Source organism: Podarcis bocagei (assembly GCF_964188305.1).
Source record: "Podarcis bocagei genome assembly, chromosome: 6".
In the NCBI taxonomy this organism is placed as follows: Eukaryota; Metazoa; Chordata; class Lepidosauria; order Squamata; family Lacertidae; genus Podarcis; species Podarcis bocagei.
Window position 1 is genome coordinate 78,930,105 of NC_138130.1, and position 19,369 is coordinate 78,949,473.

The 19,369-nt window shown below is 41.7% G+C and overlaps 1 protein-coding gene across 4 annotated transcripts; it reads left to right on the plus strand.

Annotated features, from left to right (window-relative positions):
- Positions 1-2,062: 2,062 nt before the first annotated feature.
- Positions 2,063-18,824, plus strand: SPART (spartin). Of its 4 annotated transcripts, none has more exons than XR_014009076.1 (10): positions 2,063-2,217; positions 6,014-6,852; positions 7,005-7,202; positions 8,373-8,477; positions 10,931-11,054; positions 12,723-12,917; positions 13,777-13,935; positions 14,036-14,126; positions 15,583-15,700; positions 17,606-17,718. XR_014009076.1 is itself a non-coding variant. In XM_081197949.1 (10 exons), exons 1-9 carry the CDS (start codon positions 2,109-2,111, stop codon positions 15,641-15,643), a joined length of 1,881 nt encoding a protein of 626 aa, XP_081054075.1. In that variant the 5' UTR covers positions 2,063-2,108; the 3' UTR covers positions 17,606-17,718. The 4 variants fall into 4 exon arrangements, 3 of the variants coding, with proteins under 3 accessions (XP_081054075.1, XP_081054073.1, XP_081054074.1); XM_081197949.1 differs by having other exon boundaries at positions 15,583-15,643; XM_081197947.1 differs by lacking the exon at positions 15,583-15,700 and having other exon boundaries at positions 2,065-2,217; positions 17,606-18,824.
- The last annotated feature ends 545 nt before the right edge of the window (positions 18,825-19,369 follow it).

A 19,369-nucleotide genomic window follows, 5' to 3' on the forward strand; every position in this document is an offset into this window, starting at 1 on the left:
GAGAAGATTGTTGTGGCTTTAAGAGTCTCGTGACAGGATAAATGGTGCTGAAATGGTTCCTATAGCCCCTCTTGAAACAGTTTCCCATCTTTTGAACCTGGCCCCCTACGACAGCTGTGCAGAGGGGTAGTGTGGGGAGACAGGGGGGACATGGCGTCAGGTGCACATTTTTTAGGGGGCACACTCAGGTGCCCCCCACGAAGACACAGAGCCCTGGAAGCTGAGGTGTGGTGGCAGGCGGGTTGGTTTAGTGGGCAGGTGGATGGAAGCAGTGGGCAAGGAGCCTGTTAGAGGAGGGCTCCGTTCACCCTCTGCACTGGCTAAAGGCCACAACACTTGCTTCGCTCCAGGCACCAGCAACCCACACTACGCCACTGCAGCTGGGGAGAGAAGGCATAGCACCATGCCATGCTGATTACTTAGCAGGGAAGACCTTTGTTAAAGCAACAGGAGCAAGCCGGGCTGGCTCCTTTCCTTCCCACCATCAGATGCTATCCCTTGCTTGCAAACTACATTTGTGAGAGGGTTTTAATCCACCACTTCCCCCAAAACTACAATTCCCAGAGTTCTGGGGTGTAGCGGCAGCCTTTATCCAATTGCAGATGGAACGAATTCATTTTTGTTTTGCCGCATGGATTTTGTTGCTGCAGTTATTATTACTGATCTTCTCAAGCTCCCATCAGGGGCAGTGTTTCCCAAAGTGAGTGATATTTCCCCCTGGGGGTGGTGCTGGAACAATCCAGGGGCCATGTAGCAGCCTTGTGTGCAATTGGGGGCCACTGAAATTAATTCGTTCCGCGAGTTTTTTCGTCTTGCGAAGCACAGTGTCGGAAAAGTTTTGGAAAAGCTTCAAAAATCACCAAAAACCTCAAAAAAGGCTACCACACCACGTTCTATGAGTTGCTTCTCGAAGTCAAGTCGCAACTGTATTAACGGTGTTAAGAAAAAGGAAACAAACTTGCAAAAACCGCAAAACCCTTCCGTCTAGCGAGTTTTTTGTCTTGCGAGGCATTCGTCTTGCGGGGCACCACTGTAAAAATAAGAGGGCAGTGGAAGTGTAAAGAAGAGAAGAAAATGTTGAAAAACTGTTCATACATGTTTCATCTGTTGTGTAATGAAGTTTACTGCCAAGTCGAGTACAGTTGCAGGACGGTGACAATGCCCTCCCTTCAATGTGTCCTATTCAGGGCTGGATTTAGGTTTGATGAGGCCCTAAGCTACTGAAGGTAATGGGGCCCTTTATATGTCCAGCTGTCCTTTGTCAACAACGAATTGTCACTGTTTTGTGTTGAATATATGCTATATAGTAATTTATTGACCTGATAGGTATCTAAAGCCACTTGCATATGCAGAATGTAGGCACCCTATATATAGAAATGAGCAAACCAGTGATATTTTAGGGAGCAGGCGGGGCCCATTACTTACATACAAAACAGTGTTGCTGTATGTAGGCTTTATTTTATTTGTTTTTTATCTTATATTTTGGAAATGTACATCCAGTTTTTCTCCCTTTAAATTTTTTTGGGGGTCCTAAGAGAGTGGCGCCCTAAGCTGTAGCTTAATTAGCTTATACGTAAATCGGGCACTGGACATCTTTCTTTATTATGTTGTAGGACTTAGGTAGAAATATAGATACATAAAAGAACGCAAATTTGTCACTGCATCTTTGTTTGTTCGCTTAAAGAAGGTAGATTTCTAGGGGGGCGCTAAATAATCCCCCCGCCCTGAAAAGTGGGCGGTAGTAAGCCAAGTAAGTTTGGGAACCTCTGATCAGGGTGATGGGAATGGAATTAATATTTGCATCGCTTTTTTCCAACCACAATCATCGGGCTCAAAGCGGCTCACAATAATCCGTAACTGCGTAAAAAACGAAGCAAAACAAAAACCAGGCGTCACTATCGCTTTTACATCAAACACAATTGCATATACAGTACTGTAAAGCGAACAGCGAATTCAGCAGAACTTTTTGTGTGCGAGCGCGCGCCGCAGAGCGCCCCCTGCCGGCCAAAGCGTCTGCAACGGAGCCCAGAAGCTTCTTAGTGGGCGGGAAGGCGGCAAAGGACAACAGGCCGCTGACGGCAGCGGGTCACGTGACGCTGCGTGGGCCGATGTTGCAACAGCTGGAGCGGAGCAGATATAGGCAGAAGGGGTCGTTTGCGGCGCGTGGCCAGGTGGGCGTCTCGCTGGAGCCTGGGAGGTCGCTGCTGCTCGCTTCCCGTGAGTGAAAAGGAAAGCCAGAACGAGGAAGGGCGGGGGGGGGGGGAGTTCCTTGTAATTAGGGAGATCAATTCCTTAACAGATAACATTTCCTTGCCTCCTGTTTCCAACCGCCTTCCGTCTTCCCCTCCTTGATTCCCTGCGCGCGTGGAGCAGATCATTGCCGCTCTGCTGCTGTAAATGCACTCTGCGTATGCTCAGAGGCCTTGTTTTTTTGTGGGGGCGGGGAAGGATCTGGGCACTGAGTGCTGGTAAAACCAGGCAGTCTAGGTCAGTTTTGCTTACACTGACTGGCAACGGCTGTCCAGGATTTGAGGTAGGAGGAGGCTCTCCCCATCGCACTTGGAGGGATGGAACCGGGGACCTTCCGCTTGCAAAGTAGAGGCTCCGCCACTCCTGTCTCAGGAGGTTGTTCACAGGTGTGTTTAAGAGAGAGGAGAGATCTTTGGAAGTAGCAGCCGGTTCCTTGGCTGGTACGTAGTAACTTCCTAGTGGACTTTCTTCCTATCAGTCATACCGTCTTAACTCTGGGAGGAGGTTGCTGCTGGCCTCATGGGTGCCTGCATTTTCCTTGCAGCCTGGTGCCGCGACTGTTTCGCCAGAATTAAGGCCACTGGGTTCAATGAGGTTTAATTCCCAGTTAAGTCTGTCGGGCTGTAAGGAGGGCTGCCCGTGTTCTGCTTGTTTACTCTGAAGCAAGTTCAGCAGGACTTTCTTCCCCCACAGAAATGCACACAGGGCTTCAGACACATTTATTTGGAGTTTGTGTGTATGTTTGCTTTAGAAAAAGCTTCCTTGCACCTTCTTGCTTTTTCTAAATAGTGAGATATTTGGCTACCTTTGTCATTGCTTATTTCATCTATAAATACAGTGGTACCTCGGGTTACATATGCTTCAGGTTACAGACTCCGCTAACCCAGAAATAGTGCTTCAGGTTAAGAACTTTGCTTCAGAATAAGAACAGAAATTGGGCTCCGGCGGCGCAGCAGCAGCAGGAGGCCCCATTAGCTAAAGTGGTGCTTCAGGTTAAGAACAGTTTCAGGTTAAGTACGGACCTCCGGAACGAATTAAGTACTTAACCTGAGGTACCACTGTACTATATTTTGAAGGGGACATTTTTTATTTAGCACATTATCATCATTATTATTATCAATCTGTCTTGCCCTGGTGAGCAACCTGGCTGCTCAATTTTGCACCAGCTGAAATTTCCAAACCACCTTCATAGGCAGCCCCATGTATAGCTCATTGCAGTAATATAACCTAGATGCTAACAGAATGTAGACAACAGAAGTTAGTGTATCCTGGTCCAAATAGGGGTGCAGCTGAGTCACCAGCCAAAGCTGATGTAAGGCACTCTGCACCACCAACGCCACCTGAGCCTCAAGCGACAGCAATGGATCCAGAAGTTCCCACAAGCTGTGTACTTGTTCCTTCCACATGTGCATCCCATGAAACTCGAGGGGTTGTACACTACATGGGATTCTAGATAAGTGGTTCCCAAAATGGGCAGTGCTGCCCCCTAAGGAGGTTGGCGCTGGATCAAGTTAATCAATTTTATGGAATTAGACCAAATAGTTTTAATTAGATTTTGAATAAATGTGCACTTAATTGTTACTGTTTTGAATTTTATTGTGTTACCAACTTCCTTAGTGGTTTATGCAAACAGTGGTTTATTATGTGGTTTATTATTAGTGGTTTATTATGAATATTGTTTTTTATAGGGTAGGGGGCACTGGGTATGAATTCACGGAACCAAGGGGTCGGAGGCCTGAAAAAGTTTGGCAACAGACACATACTGACCAGATCCGGACCGCTTAGTATTAGCAAGCTAACTGTATCATGCTCTCTCGGACTATGCAGTTTGGTCAGTTTATGGGGCAGCTTATTAACTGCCTGTTGTCTAGTCAAGTGAAGTTGAGGCCAAAATTTGAGGCTCAGAAGGCTAAAGCTGGCCACAATCCACCATAAGCCTATGACCATGTTCCTTCCTCTTTCATGTGCCTTGCTGATGGTTGCTGTTTAGCAGCTAGCTCTGTTGCATGCTTATTGCTAATTGGAGCAAATCAAAAGAGCACTGTTCCCGAAACATCACGAGTTCACAATTGTATTTGTGGTGGATGTTTCATACTTCCAAACCATCCTACCCCTGAACAATTCTGAATGACAATTTTTTTAAAAAGTTTGTCGCTTCCCATGTTTTTACTGAAACAGTTGTTTTAATAACCAGCAGAGCAGTCCCAAAGGAGCAACAGGAGGCGTGGGGGGGGGAGACAGGAAATGCTTTTTCTAACTTGTACCACTCTGGAGCTATTACAGCTCAGGATCTGATGCATCTCAGGCTGGCTCAGCCACTCCATCTTCCCATGACCCCATTTCTTAACTTACTGTGGGCAGAATGATGGTGGCAGCAGCACTCTGGGTGGGGGCTAACATAAACATGGAGATGTTAGCTGCACAGTAGTACCTCGGATTACAAACACTTCAGGTTACAGACTCCGCTAACCCGGAAGTAGTACCTCGGGTTAAGAACCTTACCTCAGGATGAGAACTGAAATTGTGTGGTGGCAGCGAGAGGCCCCATTAGCTAAAGTGGTACCTCAGGTTAAGAACAGTTTCAGGTTAAGAACGGACCTCCGGAACGAATTACCGTATTTTTTGCACCATAACACTCACTTTTTTCCTCCTAGAAAGTAAGGGGAAATGTCTGTGCGTGTTATGGAGGGAATGCCTACGGGTGGCATGCCTACGGATTTTCCTCCTTTAAAAACTATGTGCGTGTTATGGTCGGGTGCGTGTTATAGAGCGAAAAATACGGTAAGTTTGTAACCAGACGTACCACTGTATTCAGCTTTTATCCCTTGATGTCACTGGTTATGTAAACTTGCCGTAAGTTTGCAGATGGTGGGGAACTTGAGCTTTACAGCAGCATATCAGCCTGTCAAAACAAATACTGAAATACCATGCAATATAAATAGCTTTCAAGAGCTTTTCAGTCATTGAAAGGCTACTCTTAACACTAGTGTGCTAAGTGACTTGGGGAGGGGGTTGTTAGAACCCCATATAAAATGGCTAGGACTCTGTGATCGTTACCAGAGGCCCTTCATTGTGTGCTTCCTCCACGAGAGGTGCAGAGGGTGGCAGCACGAGAACCGGCCTTTTCTGCAGTGGCTCCCTGTTTGTGGAATGCTCTCCCCAGGGAGGTGCAGCTGATGCCTTCATTATACTCCTTTAGGCGACAGGCAAAAATTTTCCTCTTCAGCCAGGCCTTTGGCTGATTAATATTCTATGGCCTTTTAAGTGTGTGTGTGTGTGTGTGTGTGTGGTGTTTTTAATTATTTATTTTGTGTTTTTATCCTGTATATCTTGTGAACTGCACTGAGATCTATCTTTGGAAGAAGGGAGGTGTATAAAGTTAATAAATAATAGTACTACTAATAATAATTCAATTGTTTGTGTAAATTAAAGGTTAAATATAGAAGCACAGCAGCTATATGATGCTGTAAAAGTGCTTTGCAGATCAAGATTATGTATCCATAGCCTTGTTCAAAGTAGACCTGAAATTAATGATCGTGGCTAAGTTAGGTAAAACTTAGTTAATACCACCCTAAGCCTTTTTCAAGGCAAGGCAAGCTGTTTTACAGAAAGTTAGGATCACTATATATCCCTTAATTCAAGCTGTTACTGCTCACTATACATGACATGGCAGCTCCAGGGTGTTTTCCCTCTCTCATATTGACAGCCGTATAGTATAGTTGGTTTCCTTTAATGGAAGTGTTCTCTTCCGCTTTGTCTCCAGTTACTCCTGCTGTGATCCAGTTTTCCATAATGTATCAAGAACGGGATTCAGCTGCGCAAGAGGGTGCAAATTTGAAGACGATTGAAGAAGAGTACAAGGAGGCATTTGTGTTTGTTAATAAAGCCCTGAATGCAGATGAGCTTGGACAGAAGGAAGAAGCAAGGAATTATTACAGGCAGGGTATTGACCACTTGCTCAGGGGAACTAGCGTCCCATCCCAAGGTCATGAATGCACCGGGGACCGATGGGAGTCTGCCAGGCAAATGCAGCAAAAAATGAGAGAGACGCTACAAAACGTTACTGCACGCCTAAGCATTCTAGATGAAAATGCACAGCCTAAACCCATTGCCATGTGTCCTCCTATGGAAGCGCCCAGGATATACCCAACAATTCCAGCCAAAGAAAAGCCAGAAAGGCCTCCTGTACCGAATTCACTGATGACTCCATCACACCTGGCTGCAGCAGGTGGAAATGCTGGCTGTACAAGCCAAGGGCAAGCTGCTGTGATGAGTCCTTCGTCTGCAATGCCCACTGAGGAACCCCCAGCTTATACACCTGAGGCCACAGGTGGGCACTACACTGTGTCGTATGGGACAGACTCTGGGGAGTTCTCCTCGGTCGGAGATGATTTCTACACGAAATGCACACAGCCTCCTCCTGTTCAGACGTTAGGGGTAGATGCTGATGAACTGATCCTCATTCCCCACGGGGTGCAGATATTCTTTGTGAGTCCTGATGGACATGTGAGCGCTCCCTCATATCCCGGATACCTTCGCATTGTGAAGTTCTTGGACACGGATGCTGCAGCAGCCCAGAATCGTCCCCCTGCTTTCCTTCAGGTAACTTTCACATTTTGTTTGTGTTGCTGGCCACAGCCGTTGACAAGCTGTAAAATGAGTGCTAACGGTTCTATGACATGAGTGCTAATGTATCATTCATTTGAATCCACAGTGTTCTGTGCAAAATGTTATTTGGGTCTTCTCTTTTCCAGGTTTGTGACTGGCTGTATCCTCTTATGTGCAACCAGTCTCCTGTCCTCTCCTGTAGCACTGGAGTCTACATGTTCCCTGACTTGATGTCACAGGTGCCAGGATCCTATGTGGGAGTAGTGTTATCTTCAGAACTTCCAGCTGCTGACAGAGAACTGTTTGAAGATCTGCTAAAACAGATGTCTGACCTTAGAGTGCAGGTAAACAGTGTTATGCCACCATCCAGAATAATTTCAATGCACAAGTATCACTGGGTGACACTGATGAGCTGTTAAACTGTCCGCTTCATAGAGCACTATAAATGAATTTCAGGATTGCCTCTGCAAGGATTTAGCTTTGGCAGTATAGAGCATGTTTTATGGTGAGGCTGGGCAACATCTGAAAATAAATTTACCGTGTGGTGCTGTGAAGGGCAGGGCAAGTAGGCTGATAATGATTTTCCTGCAGGATCAATTGAGCAGACATAGAGAGGCATTGCTGCAGCTTGCAGTGTGTCAGAAGTATCACATCCAGTTCACTTGCTCAGAGTGCAACAATGACTAAGCAAAATCTTAAAATGTTACATATATAGGAAGTCCCTCTAAGATAATTAAGAATCTGGTAGATCACAGTTCATTCGTGAAGTGCAGGGAAAGGTTATCCGAGAGATTATCAGTCTAGTAAACAAGGTCAGTATTAAGAAGGTGGGAAATCTAAACGGCAGGTGTTAGAGGGAGGCATACCTGTAATTATAAAGGCACATTTTTAGCAATAATAATAATAATAATTTATTTATACCCCACCCATCTGGCTGGACTTTCCCATCCACTCTGGGCGGCTTCCAAAAAAATATTAAAATACAGTAACCCATCAAACATTAAAAGCTTCCCTAAACAGGGCTGCCTTCAGATGTCTTCTAAAAGTCTGGTAGTAGTTGTTCTCTTTGACATCTGGTGGGAGGGCGTTCCACAGGGCAGGTGCCACCACCGAGAAGGCCCTCTGGCCTGGTTCCTTGTAGCTTGGCTTCTTGCAGTGAGGGAACCGACAGAAGGCCCTCGGCGCTGGACCTCAGTGTCTGGGTAGAATGATGGGGGTTAAAACTAATTACCAAAAGAAGTGAGAACATTTGCCATTTGTCTTGACATGTTAAAATACTTTCTAATCTCTTGGAGAACTGGCCATATGGTGACGAACAACCTGATCTTGCAATTACTTATTCACCTGTGGGGATGTTTACTAATGCATGAATTCACCTGCATGTGGTTCATGAGAAGGATAATTCTTTCCGCTGTGTGATATTATTGTCTGATGGTGTACAACAGTGCCTAACAGATTCCTTGTTGAGCCTTTGAACTTGTGAATCTATTAATGTCCTTGATATGGTATCACAGGTTCCAGGATCCCATGAGGGACTAGGGTTACCGTCCCAACACTCAAGATCTTACAAAGAGCTTTTTGAGGATCTGTTTAAACAAAGATCTGATCTCAGAGCCAAGGTAAACTTCAGAGGTGGTGGCAAACTCTTTACTAAGCCAACACATTTTAAACTTTAATAAATGGAAATTACTTTGTTTTGTGGTATTTATTGAAAAATGTATCTGCCGCCAACAGTGGCTCTTGGAGAGAGAACAAATAATGAAAACGTGGAAGATATTAATCATGTATACTAGTAGCAATCTTGGTTCCCCAAGTTACAGTCCTTATGCAGCTGGAACAAGGCCCACCCACACATGAGAGTATCTGCAGGGTAGAGGGTCCCTGAGGTTTACAGAAGCACAAAAAATCTTTAGTGGACGACCCCTCCCCCCGCAAGGCCCAATGGGTACTGTTGTAGGTCTCAACTAATAGAATACAGTTGAGGTATCAGAAGTTACCAGGGATGAACCAAAATAGATGAAGGACACAGGTTATGAGAAATGGACCCAAGGCTGGAGAAAACTTCTATTATTTTCAGGGAGAGCAGGTGTGAACTGAAAGCTAATTAATTCTGCTGCCGATTTCTGGAATAAGTGTGTGACAGAGGTTGGGCTTAACTGGCTCTGGCCTTTGTGCTGTGATGGGATACAATCCCTTCTCCACTTCCCTGTCTCCAAAGGACACCCCATATTTTACAGAGGCTGACAAAAGGCTACCTATCTCTGTTGATCTCTGTGCTCCCTCCTCATGCTAATAGCTTCAAGAAGATACAGTCATTTGTTAAATCTTGTTTTCCATTATGTCCAAAGCAGTAAACTGCTTTTAAGTGCTTATAAACCTGGACATGACATTTTTATGAGATTTTAATTGTTGAGGAATTAATATTTGCAAGAACCATGAGGAAGTTCTAGAACAGCTATGGTTATTTAACTTATTTATTCCCTTTTTTAATAAAGATGGTGACATTGTGGGTTATGATATCTTTTAACTCTGTCAAGAATGTTCGAATGCCCCAAATTTTAAAGTACAGTACCACCCAGTTCAACATAATGTAATGTAATGTTTAGGAATAGATGGGAAAATGGGAACAATATTACGGCTGGCTTTGTGAGCTCTAGATAACATAATGCAGAACTTCTTAAGAACTCGGAGTATATTCATAGCAACTGTACAAAGTGGCATGACTTAACAAAACGGATTGAGCTTTGGCCTGTGACTCACTTTAGTAGCTTAGAGGGGATCAATCAGAAATACACACCAGTCGCTTATATTTGGTTCCTGCTGTTCACATGAGTGTAGGCTATTTTAACTCTCAAGTGTGTATGTTAGGCAATGCAGGCGAAATAGGATGTCAAGCTAGAACCTGGAGCGGATGTCTCAGGATTGCTTTGGTTCACTTTAATGCAGTAGTAGCCATCCTGCTTATACTTAGGGACTGATTTTACAATGTCACATTGTTTCATAAATGCATAAAAGATGCTACACAGAAAATGCAAAATCCATGTCAGTTTTGCATTCTAATGCAAGATCCTTGTGTACTTGCTTGTGTGAAATTTCTGTGCGGAGAATTGAACCTTACTAATTCCAAAGTGATATAGAAATTCTGGAGCTGTGACGATAACATGCCTGTGATGATACCTTCATTTGATCACATAGAATAATCCTTCATAGTAATCTAATGTGAAAACAAGTTATGTTTAATGTAGTTGTTTCCATCTTTGTTGTTGCATGGGGTCTTTTAATTCATGGGGTGGTGTCTGGTTCCGAATCCCAGATATTTTGCCTGTTAGCTGGGTGTCTTCTCTAAGAAAGGAACTATCACATGCTCAACTTTGTCTTGTTTTGGCAGTAACAATGTGTAAAACCGAGGAAAAAACAGAATGAATGCACTTTCGTTGTTTGTAAATCTGTATGGGGAGGAGGAGGAGTAAATCCAGCCCAGCTCCCAAAAAGCTTCATTCTTTCAGTCTTGCCTTCCTGAACAAAGAGAAGCAATGTAAAGACACATAACAATACAGAATAAGGAGAACTGTGTTTCCCCTTAAAATGAAAGGGAGTGGTAGACTTGGGCAACTTCCCTTCCTGATCAAATAAATACGCATACGCTGCCTGTCTGTTGTGCAAAATGTTCTCAAAGGCGAATAGAGCATTAACTATAATACAAAACCATGCTAATTATATTAACTGAAGTGAAAAGAATCAGGGGTGAAGAAACCCTAATTATCTCTCCAAAGAGGTACATGTGGGTCTGATCTCCAAATGCCAATAAGGCAGGAGCAACAGTAATGTTCCTGTTACATGTAAAATAGGCTGGAATTAGGTGTCCAGAAATGCCATTTTCTTGCAGATGAATAAAGAAAATGATGCATTTTGGTGGTTGTTGTAAAACCTATAATTATCTGCAAGAAGATGGAAGCTTTAGGGTCACAGTGTGCATTTCTTTGTTGAATATTACGGTGGCCAATTTGACATTTAATAGCTTTATCTTAGCTTTTGATCTTGCTGTGTATATATATGTGCTTCGATCTTGTAGCCTGCAGAAGCTTCTAGTGATGCGATTAACCTGGCCGAGACTGTACGTATTGAGCCAGCGTCTGAAGAGAGGGAAAGAGAGTTACCTGACTGGAGTGAGAAAATGGCCCATGGAATCTTAACAGGTACCCTTAGGATTGATTCTCTAGATTGATCCTTGGTAGAAACCCTGTTCTGGTGTTTGGGCTTAAAGCTGTACCAACCGACATGGTGCCATTAAATGTTGTTGGACTCCCACAAGCTGGTCAGCATGTTCAAGGGTAGGTGTTGCAGCCCAACAACATCTGAAAGACACTGTTGGCTCCAACCCCAGTGTCCCCATGCAAATCTTCTCTGTTTTCCACACTCAGCATGCAGAGGTTGGAAGTGGAGCTGGTGCGTGCAAGGATTGTAGGGGCAGGCTTTGTGCAGATGCAACTGTCACAGCGGGTCCAAGATGGCGACGGCTTAGCAAGCAGGCTTCGGAGCTCTGCAGATAACAGGAAAACTGTCACAGCTTCCAACCCACCTGTCTCACCTGAATTGGGCTAAAGCTTCTCTTCATTCTGGCAGCATAGTGAAATTGTCTTCCAATCTGAAATCATAAGCTAAACTATTAATTTCAGCCACTTCCATAATATAACTTTGCATGAGAATATATTCTGTAAGAAATAGTTTCGTTGTCTGTGTTTCCTGATATATTAGTTTTATTCAGCACTCAGGTAGCAGAAAACTAAATGGTTCTACCACACATTATATCAATTACATGGATTGACCTGCGGTCAAGTTCTGCAGTTGAAAGGTTCCATCTTGTTGATAGAAATATTTTACTACTTGATAGGGTAGAGTCCTTTAATTACATCCTGTTAGTATGTCTGTGTTACTGTCAGGTCTACATGGCTCAGAAGTAGAGAGTAAAAGAATGTAGTATTATTATTATTAATGTGACTTTTTCAGGATATTAATTACATGCAATTGTTTGTTTAAACTTTGCCTCTTGATAAAAATACTAAATTCTCTTAAAGATAAATAGTAAGTTAATTCCCTGCCAGGTAGATTTCCAAAAACCAAATGGCAACTCAAAATAAAGCTCTTGAGATAAGCTCTAGAAGATGTTATAGTTTGTCCAATCTCCAGGAGCTAGAGTTATTCAGTAATTATGTAACAGTTGCTAAAAACAACAACTTGTTCTTTGTTTTGCCAGTTTAGTGTATGTTTGGAGATTTTCATCTGAATTATGCTGGTGGATGAATAAACTGGGGGCTGACTCGCAAGCTAACTTAAATCCTGTTTACATCTGATGCAACTCAAAGTGGTAGAATTCTAGACTGCACCACATTAGACTACTGGTCTAAAATATTTTATTTAATTCTCTGCCATGTTGACCTGCTTGGCGTAAACCCACTCCTCTTGTTCGCCACATGCATGAAGCTTCTTATGGAGAGAAAGAAAGAGAAAGAAAGAGTGTACATTCAAAAATATGAGGCACCCAGTGCAATTGGTCTGATATGGTAAAGGTAAAAAGGTAACAGTTAAGTCCAGTTAGGACGACTCTGGGGTTGCGGCGCTCATCTTGCTTTACTGGCTGTGGGAGCTGGCGTACAGCTTCTGGGTCATGTGGCCAGCTTTCCTATTTTCACCATTGCTGAAGATGGAATTGTAGCTAATTAAGAGGATATGGGAGACTCACCAGTGTATGAGTTCAGGCTGTATTTTTTTCAGCTTACTAGCCTGAACTTAAGTGGGTAGGAAATGCTGTCCTATAACATGATAATGTTGCTGCATCCGATAAATCTGTTCTTGTTTCCTTAAAGGAGCATCCTGGGTCAGCTGGGGCCTGGTCAAAGGAGCAGAATATACCGGGAAAGCAATCCACAAGGGAGCTTCCAAACTAAGAGAGCACATTCAGCCAGAGGAAAAGCCAATGGAAGTCAACCCAACTGTAGCTAAAGGGCTTCATGTAGCCAAGCAGGCTACAGGAGGAGCTGTGAAAGTCAGCCAGTTCTTAGGTGAGATGTGAGCAACCAATTTCCTTGAAAAAGTGGTGACAGGAATTGATAATGCTTTGTTTCTTCAGTCTTTTTTTTTTTTAATTGACAGGGAATAATGTTGATTTTCTTTTTCATTATGTCCTCTTTGGGAGAGAAACGGACTTCATCAGGTTTAAGCTCTTTAAAAAAAATAATAGTGCCTTAGCTTGCTGTATGTTTTTAGTTATTGACTCATGTTGTTGATGGGGGTTTTTTACATTTTGGAATGGTTCGTTATTTATATCAACATATTTATATGTTCACGGTCTTGGAATCGTATTGGATGAAGGGTGGTATACAAATTCTTTAAATTAATCACCCTTCAGAAGTCTTCATTGCCCCGGCTTCATTAAGAGCCAATATAGACAGTAGTAGAAATAATAATAATAATAATAATAGTAGTAGTAGTAGTAGTAGTAATAATAATAATAATAATAAATAATAAATAATAATAATAAATTTATTATTTATACCCTGCCCATCTGTCTGGGTCTCCCCAGCCACCCTGGGTGGCTTCCAACAAAGTATTAAAATACAGTGGTCTGTTAATCATTAAAAGCTTCCCTAAACAGGGCTGCCTTCAGATGTCTTCTAAAAGTCTGGTAGTTGTTCTTCTCTTGGACATCTGGTGGGAGGGCGTTCCACAGGGCGGGTGCCACTACCAGCAGATGCACTACTTGCATCTGCACTTTCCTCCAAATATAATTATTGTGGGAAAAGGAGCCATTAACATAAAATTGGCTTCATGATCCTCAACAGTTCATTGAATTCAGTGGCTTAATCTATCTGACCAGAACATTCTGTAACCTATAAATTATCTTAATGCTTTCTGTTTTAGTGGAAGGCGTGTGCTCTATAGCAAGTTCTGTGGGAAGAGAGTTAGCCCCCCATGTCAAGAAGCATGGAAGCAAACTGGTTCCAGAATCCCTTAAGAAAGACAAAGATGGAAAATCTACTTTCGATGGTGCTCTGGTTGTTGCGGCAAGTGGTGTTCAAGGTAGCATGAAAATAACGCTTCCACAATGTGTGGTGCAAGTTTTTATTGAATGCCATTTGTTTGCTATCTTCCGGTTCCAACACGCTAACTCTACTTGCAGGGTTTTCAACAATATGGCACGGTTTGGAAAGCGCTGCAAAGTGTATTGCTAAAAATGTGTCTAAAGAGACGGTTCAGACTGTCAAGTACAAGTAAGTTAACGTTTCCTCTACTCTGCAATAAATTTTGGTGATGCATGAATACTAGGGAACCTACACTACATGCGTTAAACAAAACTTGCTAAAAAGTAAAAATGCTTTGCTATTGTTGGAACCAAACTGGTCGCGATGATCACAGTTGCATGTATCTAAAAGTGGAACTTTCCCAGTTACATAGACAGGGAGGAGCAAACAAGGAGGAGTGTACAGTGTAAGTGAAGGAGCCACCTACGCTTGCTTTATCTGCAGATCCTATCCTCAAGGAACAGGAGTCAGCAAACTCTTTCAGCAGGGGGCCGGTCCACTGTCCCTCAGACCTTGTGGGGGCCCAACTATATTTTGGGGGAAAAAATGAACGATTTTAACCCGCAAAGAGGCCTGAAGATGCCTGCTGCTGCAGTCCTGATCCGGATTCACTTCAGAGGGAGCTCTTTTTCTGATGGGAATTGTAGCCATGTGGGAACCTGATCTGGGCCACAGCGGGGGGCAACACCCATCTAAATTCCACTCCAGAAGCCCAGTACTGATCTGGCTCCCTGCTCTGGCATTTTATGAATGAAAAAGCTTGTGCTCAAGGCAAAATTACACGAGTAACATCACATGTAGTCTGGTCCTGCAGTGTCAGAAGTGACCTGGACTGAGAGAGAAGCACTTCAGGAATGGGGCTGCAAGGAAATAAGTGGTAGGCAAAGGGGAAATTTGCCCTGCATCCTCTTCTTGCTGTTAAAATTGGACCTCCTGCTTCCCTTCCCCTTTGTAATTGGAACACTTCGTCTTCTAAACACACACTTGCAGCTGCTGTGTAAAGGTCAATCAAGTGCAGGTCACTTCTAGTTAAGGGGCAGCTGCACCCCTAAATTGGATTTTCAGTTCATTTTAGGTTTTACCTAATGCAGAGACGGATTGTTGCCAGGCCGATTCCATCTCAATACTCAGTAGGATGTATTTAAGTTCTTGGAATATGAGTGGTGCTGAAATTGTAAAGGATATAAATTATGGTTGCCATATTTCAAAAAGTGAAAATCCGAGCTTTTTTAAAAAAATAGTTTTGCCCAATTTTATGCAATTATCTGTAACTGCATAGAGTCTAATTTTGGGTTGCTTTCTGAAGTTTGAGTCTTTTTTCTGGGCTAAAGAAAAAGGAAACATATGGACTAGCCCATTAGTTCAGCAAAAAAATAAATGTTTGCAGTCAACATTGGAGCAGTAGGGAAATGTCAAACTGCCAATTAGACTTCTGAAGATAATTTGTTTTATTTTACCTATAAGGATCCAAGGATTTACTTGGTACTTTGTAATTCTCTTGGTCTGAACCTTACCTAGTCTGTACTACATTGCTTTCTGCCAAAATAATGGTATATCTCCATGAAATATTTCTCCTTGGCAAGTTTGAAGAACCATATTCTGTTTGTACACTACTGTTTGTGTTAATCTTTTGTTCTTATTTTAGATTTAAAAGTAGGGGAAAAGGAGATGAGTCTTCAGTTGCAACTAAGAGTGAAAAGCAATAAGTAACTTGCAGTTATCTCCAACTAACGATTCAAGTATTCACCCCATCTCCTGTTTATGTAAGAGTATAATAGAAAACACATCCTAATGAAATAAGTAGACTTTTTCTTCCAAGACAAAAGGCCACATCAAAAATCTGTTGCATACAAGGCAATTGTGGTTTACCGGTACTTTAAGATGTGTGCAATGTAGTATTTTTATTAGCATGGCAGATGCACCTCATATATATTATTTTTATTGTGTTTCTCATAATAGGCAGCTTTTTTTTTTAAGTGTGTGTACACTCGTGTGAAGAAGATTGGCAATTTTAGGTCACCATAATGCATACCTAGCAAAATGATCTTCAACCTGGAAGAACCCAACCCTCTGGGCATTTAAAAGGGTCCAGAAATCTTGCAATGCTAATTGTTCACTAACAATAAATAGCTGCGCTAGAATATGAGAAACAAGCTCCAAATGTATATCTGCATTGCCGCAAAATATTTTAAGTTCTTGGCACTTTTTATATCCACCTGCATTCAATAAATATTTTTATCATGTAAACTCCTGCCCACTGTTGGTTCTGCATAGTCGTGAGATGGTGTGAATACTCCTGTTCCTTTTGGCACAGCTTGAGTCAGTTTTGCTTTCTTCTAATATGGGTGTTTATGGCTAATGTCATGGGGAAACTAACAAAAATGAAAATCTTTTGCTGTCCAATTAATTTTATCAGATTTGTCGTGTTCGGCAAATAATTCCAAGGCTGCTATGCTGTCACATTGTAAGAAATATAGTATTAGAGATTCTTTTCCATTCAGTCTTAATGTGTGTTCTGAAATAGGCAGATTACTACTGTGTTTGGTCAAGACCTGTATTGATTATGCCAACAGCAATCAGTGTTTCAAAGGGAGACTTCAGTTTTTTGGCTTTAAAATTTAGTTGGCCACTGTAGTAGATTAGCAAAGGATAGCTTCAGCATTTTTGTGTACAGTATTGTTACTCTTTTGCAGCCAGTTAACATGTAGGATTTTAGTGTTTTAAGTAGTAGGCTGTATTATTGCCCTGTTTGGTTACTTTTTTAGAATTGTTTGCATTTTTTCATATGTATCAGAAGTCCCCTTTGCATAGTTTATCCCAGAGTGGCATGTGAATAAACTTGACTTAAGCTCGGCAGGATTCCTTCATCATCAATCCCAGCTGATAAAATGCTTTCTCTAATACATCACTGGAAAGGGGTTGAAATACCTGCTTAGTTCTTCTCAACCAGAAGGAAAGTTTATCCTCGTATAATTGTGGAAATTGAGTAACTAAATAACAAGGGAAATAGCTTTGTGCAGTCATCATTTACGCATATACTAAGAACTTAAAGTGAACTTTGAGCGTTGTACAGGGCCACTCTCAACTGTTTTGTAATTTCTGGTTGGGTTGGGAGATTCTTAATTTTTTTCAGGGCAAAAATGTAGATTTTCAGACTTATTTTTACAATAAAATGTATTAACTTATTTTTAAAATTCTTAACATTTTAACAGCAGTACTTTAACTATTGTAGGGATAACCTATTGAACCTGGAGCTTTTAAATTTCTCTTTGTCACAGAGCACATTTTATAACATGGTTTAGTTAGCAGCTTCAGCAAAAAAAAATGTTTTATGTAGTAATTCTGGGGAGACGAAAGCTTTATCTATCTACCAAGTGTAAGCACAACTTTGGAATTTGCGTTGAAGGCCAAGTAAAAACTGAAGCAAGAGACAAAAACTAGGACAGACTAGCAGCCCTAAAACATTAAGATTGTTTTTGCTAATCTTCTGTGCTTTGGGAAAATTTCAAAAGTGAATCAAGCCAGTCTGTATGCTGATTTCAGGTTTTCCAAATTAAATTTAAGCATCTACTTGGGAATGAGGGCATGCATGCAAAGATTAAACAACAATCGTAGCATTTATGTACAAATGAGGAAACTCCATTGACATACTCCTTATTTTCATTAAGGTACGGGGATGATGCGGGCCATGCTACTGACAACGCAGTGAGTTCTGCTATCAATGTTGGTGTGGCAGCTTTCAATATCGACAATATTGGAATCAAAGCTATAGTGAAGAAAACTGCAAAGGAGACAGGCCATGCTGTGTTGGATGAATATAAAATCATAGAAAAGAACGAGAAAAAAGAAGATGGATATTGAAGACTGTGTGAATAAATTACCCAAAGCCTTAATTTATTACATAATTTATTTAAAAAGAGTTGAACTGATTAACAAGTGTTGTACTTCTAACTCCTAAGATTGCTGGACTTAAATATATCATACCTGGGAAGTCTTTTAAAATGAGTTTTTGGAATCTCTAACTCCAGTATTATTGTTAGAGCTAGATGATGGAAATGGATTTGCATTAAACTTCCACGAGAGGGCTTAAATGCCTTTTTCAAATAAATGTGGAAATTAGATTCTAGCTTCATGTATAGAGGGACTATTTTTGTAACTATTTCTAGACAAAATATTTTCAGAAAGCTAATGATTTGAATAGTGGCTGAAACAACTTGTCTGATCAAATAGTATGCACTCTTTTTAGCTTTAAATAAACTGACTAGGCTTGAGTAATTCCTCCTAAAAACTAGGAAAATCCAAACTCTTAAGACAAACCAAAGACTGGAATACTGCTATTTCCTGAATTAGGGTATCAGAGTCAACCAAACTTTGGTGTAATCCTAGGTTTCATTGAAATACATGGCATTTTTTGCCTACTCCAGTAGCAAGGACTTGGATTCATTATACTTTGTGTTATCCAGCCAGTGTGTGGGAACAATGTTTGCTCTGAGATCGCTAAAGAAAAGGTTGGGCTCTGTAAAAGCTTTAATGGTTACCCTCTGTATTTGTTATATAGAATTGCTGCACTGTAACTTATCTTATTGAAATGATTATTGCTGCCTTGTGATGGAATGCAATGCATTTCATTTTCAGATATTCAACTTCACTCCCCATCATTACCTAGGGATTCATCTGCTATTTATGTGGGAATTGTGAGTCCCTTACTATGCTTGCTTCCGATTTTTTACTTCAATTTATGTGAAGTTTTGCAGATATTAAAAATTGTAGTGCTGTAGTCTGCAACAGAGAAATGATGACACTTTGGAGGGACACATCCACTGGTTAAGAAGCTAAAGACTTGAAATGTTGTATGGATTGAAAACTATAAATAAACTTTAACATGCATTTTTTGGTTAAGTGTATTTTTTATTTGAATGAAAGTTAACAGGGAGAATTGATTCAGAAGCAGTAGACGGTTATTGCATTTTGTATAGGTGGACTAGGAAGAATTGCATTTCATTTACACACGTCTTTCACAATCCAACATTTGCATTTCCCCCCTTCTACATAGGCAGAAGATAGGGGAAGTTGCCCCTCCTGATTTTTTACCATCTCAGTAAAAGTTGCATATGTGGGTAGAGTGTGCTACATTCCCTGGAGTAGCCTAGAATGTCCTTCCAGAAATCTTTTTATTGTACATTCCTGTTGACTTGTGTTCATGATGCCTAGAGAGGGTGGTCACATGTGATGCAGCTTTTAATACTGTTTGCACCTGCAAAGGTTTTGGAGTGGTTGCATGGCTTCAGTTCCAATATACTATTCACACAGCACATGAACTATGGGGCTACCACAGGAAGCAGTGATGGCAACCAACTTGGAGGACTTAAGTCAAGGACGAGACAGATTCATGGAGGAGAATAATTAACTGGCTTGATCCAGCAGGGCTCTTA